The following is a 3,554-nucleotide window of genomic DNA, read 5'->3' as shown; positions in this document are numbered from 1 at the left end:
TCTCATCCACAGTAGTATTTTATTCCAGACTTACTTTCTGACGGGGAAGAAAATAGCTTTAATCCAGCGCCTCTGCTGCCGAGGAGCCCAAGACAACCAGCACATCGCTTTGTCCCCACTTTGCCGGAGCTGCCTTGCTGGAGCAATAGACGTTTCTCTTTAAAGCTGAGAGCAGATCTTCAGCTGATACAGATGGTCCTGCCGCGGCTGTCGGCACCACCTCAGTGTAATGCCTGTAAATTGCTCACGGGCATCCCGGCAATTTCCACCCTGAGGAATGGCACCCGCAGGTCACCCTCCGGCAGCGGCAGGTTTAACTCAGACTTCCTCAGATCCACCGCATGTGGGGTTTCTTCTTTTCCTGCTTTTTTCGGGGGCCGGGGGAATTGCATTTCAGCCACGTTACCCCCTTGTTCTGCCTTTCCCCTCACTCAGCCAAGGTCCCCAAAGAGTTTTGCTAAGTGTAAAAAGCCCGAGCTGGCTGCCGGGCCAAGCCACCCGTTTGAGGCAGCTGTGAAACAGAGGCAAGGAGGAGCCGCTGCTCCGCGGCTCTGGAGAGGGCAGCGGCAGCTCACACCAGCTCAGTCTCTCCCAGCAGCTGTGCCAGCTCTGCAAGGCCTTTTGAAGATATTCTGCCTCTCCACCCAGCAGCTCAGGACCAGGGTCCCAGGGAGAGCAGGGGTTGTAGACAAGGGTGGGAAATTTAGCAGCCTCTAAATTCATGCCACCCACCCTGCTAGCAGGGGCTGCCAGGATTTTCTTTTTTTTTTTTTTTTTTTTTTTGTGAGGGGGACTGTTCCTTCTGAGGCTGAAACGCAGCTGCAAAGGGGGAGGTTTTGGGGTAGGAGAAAGATCTTCATCCTGTTAAGCTTTTGCAAGCAAAAAACTAAGTCCCAGTGTTTACATGTCTGAATTGGGGCTGAAGGAAGGAGAGGTTTGGGCCCTGAATTGCTCTTGCATGGGGGCTGTGTGCCTGGGGAAAGGTTTCCTCCCCCGTGCTGCCTGGGTCGTGCCATGGCTGCTGCATGTCCTCTGTCTCTCTTCTGGACACAGGGCAGAGTTAAGGGGGTGGCTGTTGCCTGGGGGGGGGGGTGTGTGTGTCTCTGTGGGGTTTTGTGCAGGGGCATGTGAGGCAAAGGAGTGGAAATTAAACAGGTCCTTCAAATCCTGCCTGTACGACCTGCCCCATTCTCCCCCTCTGAGGGACTGCAAAGGGCAGGGTTAAGGGGATAAACCTGTCCCAGTCTCCCCCTCCACAGGACGGTGATGGACAGTTAAAGTGACAGCAGTTTCAGGGACCGCGGCTCAAGGGGGAAGAAGAGCAGGTCCAGGGTGACAACTCCTAGGGCAAGTGATTTGACTTGATTTTGATGGGTCTGAGGACATCTCCCCCACCCAGCAGCCCCTTATGCAGTGGTGCACAGCCTCCATACCCAGAAGATGCACATACTCCATCCCCAAAGACACAGACATCCATGGAGACCCAAGGGAGCCATCCTGCTCTGAAAGAACTTCCCACGGGCTTCCCCAGCCTCCCTGACACCTCCACACTCCTGTCCCCATGGGAAATAAATTAGCAGTTCGTGACCCCAAATCAGTGATGAAACCCCAGCCCCAGGCAGGGCCCTGCACCCCCGGGGACTGTCCCCTGGCCAGGGCTTGCCATGCGATGCCCTTGCCACAAGGTGGGGTCTGAAGATCGGGAATGCCAGCACACCTCCAGGCGCTTGGAGGGGCCATGTGCCCTCAGGGCTGGCCCCAGGGACACTTTTCTGACCTCGACAGGGGCAAAGACCCTCACCATGAGATCCCCTGTGGCCTTTTCGGTGGTCTTTTTGAATGCTCGGGTGGGTATACAGGGCAATGGGTCGCTTCTGGGAGAGACAGGACTCAGAGATGGGGAGGTTTTGTGGAGCAGGAGGGTTATCCCAAGGTTTTCAGTCCCCCTCAAGGCCCAGAAATGACTGTCTTTCAAGCAGGGAGTGACGCTGCTATGATGTTATTTTGGAGGTGGCCCCAGGTCCCCAGGCAGGGCTGTCCACAGGGGGACTGCACCCTAGATGGGCCATCAGATGGGGCAGCCCATCCTGAACGCAGGGTGGAGGGGGGTCCTGGGCATGGAGCCATGGGGTAACAGGCAGCCCTGGAGCACCCAGGGTCAGGGCTGGAGAAGGGACATGGGGCCATCACAGTGGACTGGTGGCAGATCACACCTCCAGCACTGGGGCTGACTGTCCCCCACTCTTCATGCCCTTTTCAGAAGGAGTTTTGTGAACAGGTGGAAGGGCAAGTTCTGGTTTCAAAGAGCACAGAAACATCTCTGGTGGCTTCAGACTGACCAGAGAGGAGCTGAAAGGAAAACCCACCTTTACAGCACCTGGTGGTACCCACAGTTACTCCATGGAGGAGTTAGCAAGGTAGAGAGGGCTGCAGGGAGGCTGCAATGAGATTCCTCCAGGCAAGGAGGTACCCACAGTAGAAACCGTCTCTCCTGCAGCAGGCACTGGTGCTTCAGCAAATGGATGGCCAAATCCTTTCCTTCATGGAGACTGCAGCTTTGCAAAGCATTTTGGACATTCCACCTCCCACCCAGCACCCCAAAACCAAGGGCTGGGGGATTGCACCTTGGAGGAGGAGGCCCCAGGACAACTGATTCCCACCCACCTGTCCTAACCATTAGAGGGGATGGGGGAGACCTGGGAGGTGAAACCAAGAGTGCAGAATCTGGGAGAGGGACCCAGGTCTATGGGATGTGGGAGGATGGGGAGACAATGGTGCTCTATCCTGGGCCCGGCAGGATGCTCATGCCCATCTCTGCCCTCCCCTCACTCTCTCCATTGGGCAGGCCACCACAATGGCCCACACCAGGCTGCTGCTCCTCCTTGCCCTCCTCTGTGCTGCCGAGACTGGCCAAGCTCTCCACCTCTACAGCGCCGCCTCTATCTTCAGCTGCCTTAATGCGGCCCTTGCTGAAGCCCAGAAGAGCCGCCCAGAAGAAAACACCATCTTGGACAAGCGCAGTTTCGACTTGCCATCGCCAGAGGAGGTGTCAGGTGAGGAGGTGGGGGAGGATGCGGTGGATGAAGAGATGGGGAAAAGGACGTTCCCAGGTGAAGGCCATTACAAATATGTCTCCCAGGCACAGGTAAAGGGGAAGACGTACCAAAACCGGGCCAAGAGCGACCGCCGCACCAAGGTCACCCTCTCCCTCGACGTCCCCACCAACATCATGAACATTCTCTTCAACATCGCCAAAGCCAAGAACTTGCGGGCAAAGGCCGCCGCCAATGCTCACCTCGTGGCCCAAATCGGGTGGCGGAAGTGACCCCCCACAGGGCAGGGGGGACTCAGAGCTGGGCTGGCTGCAAGGGGCCACCACCTGGCCCCAGCTTGCTGGCCAGACAGGACTGATGGCCGTGTACGATATCAGTGTTGTATATTTTTGACCCATAGAGCTACCTAACTTTCATACCTCTTCTTCCTCCTTCTCTCCTTCCTGATCTCCTCCATCCCTCCTCCTGGACATTTCCACGCGCGGGGAAGAGGCTTGTGTC

At 56.8% G+C, this 3,554-nt stretch overlaps 1 protein-coding gene across 1 annotated transcript; it reads left to right on the top strand.

Moving 5' to 3' along the window:
• The first annotated feature begins 2,854 nt into the window (after positions 1–2,854).
• Positions 2,855–3,325, top strand: LOC129734496 (urocortin-3-like). The gene has a single exon (XM_055698056.1). It carries the CDS (start codon positions 2,855–2,857, stop codon positions 3,323–3,325), a length of 471 nt encoding a protein of 156 aa, XP_055554031.1.
• Positions 3,326–3,554: the final 229 nt, after the last annotated feature.

The sequence above is a fragment of the Falco cherrug genome, chromosome W (genome assembly GCF_023634085.1).
Source record: "Falco cherrug isolate bFalChe1 chromosome W, bFalChe1.pri, whole genome shotgun sequence".
NCBI classification, from domain to species: domain Eukaryota; kingdom Metazoa; phylum Chordata; class Aves; order Falconiformes; family Falconidae; genus Falco; species Falco cherrug.
This window is presented reverse-complemented; position numbering and strand designations above follow the sequence as displayed.

What these genes read in the sequence shown, in the direction of transcription:
- LOC129734496 (XM_055698056.1), top strand. Translation starts at nt 2,855, where the DNA reads ATGGCCCACACCAGGCTGCTGCTCCTCCTTGCCCTCCTCTGTGCTGCC.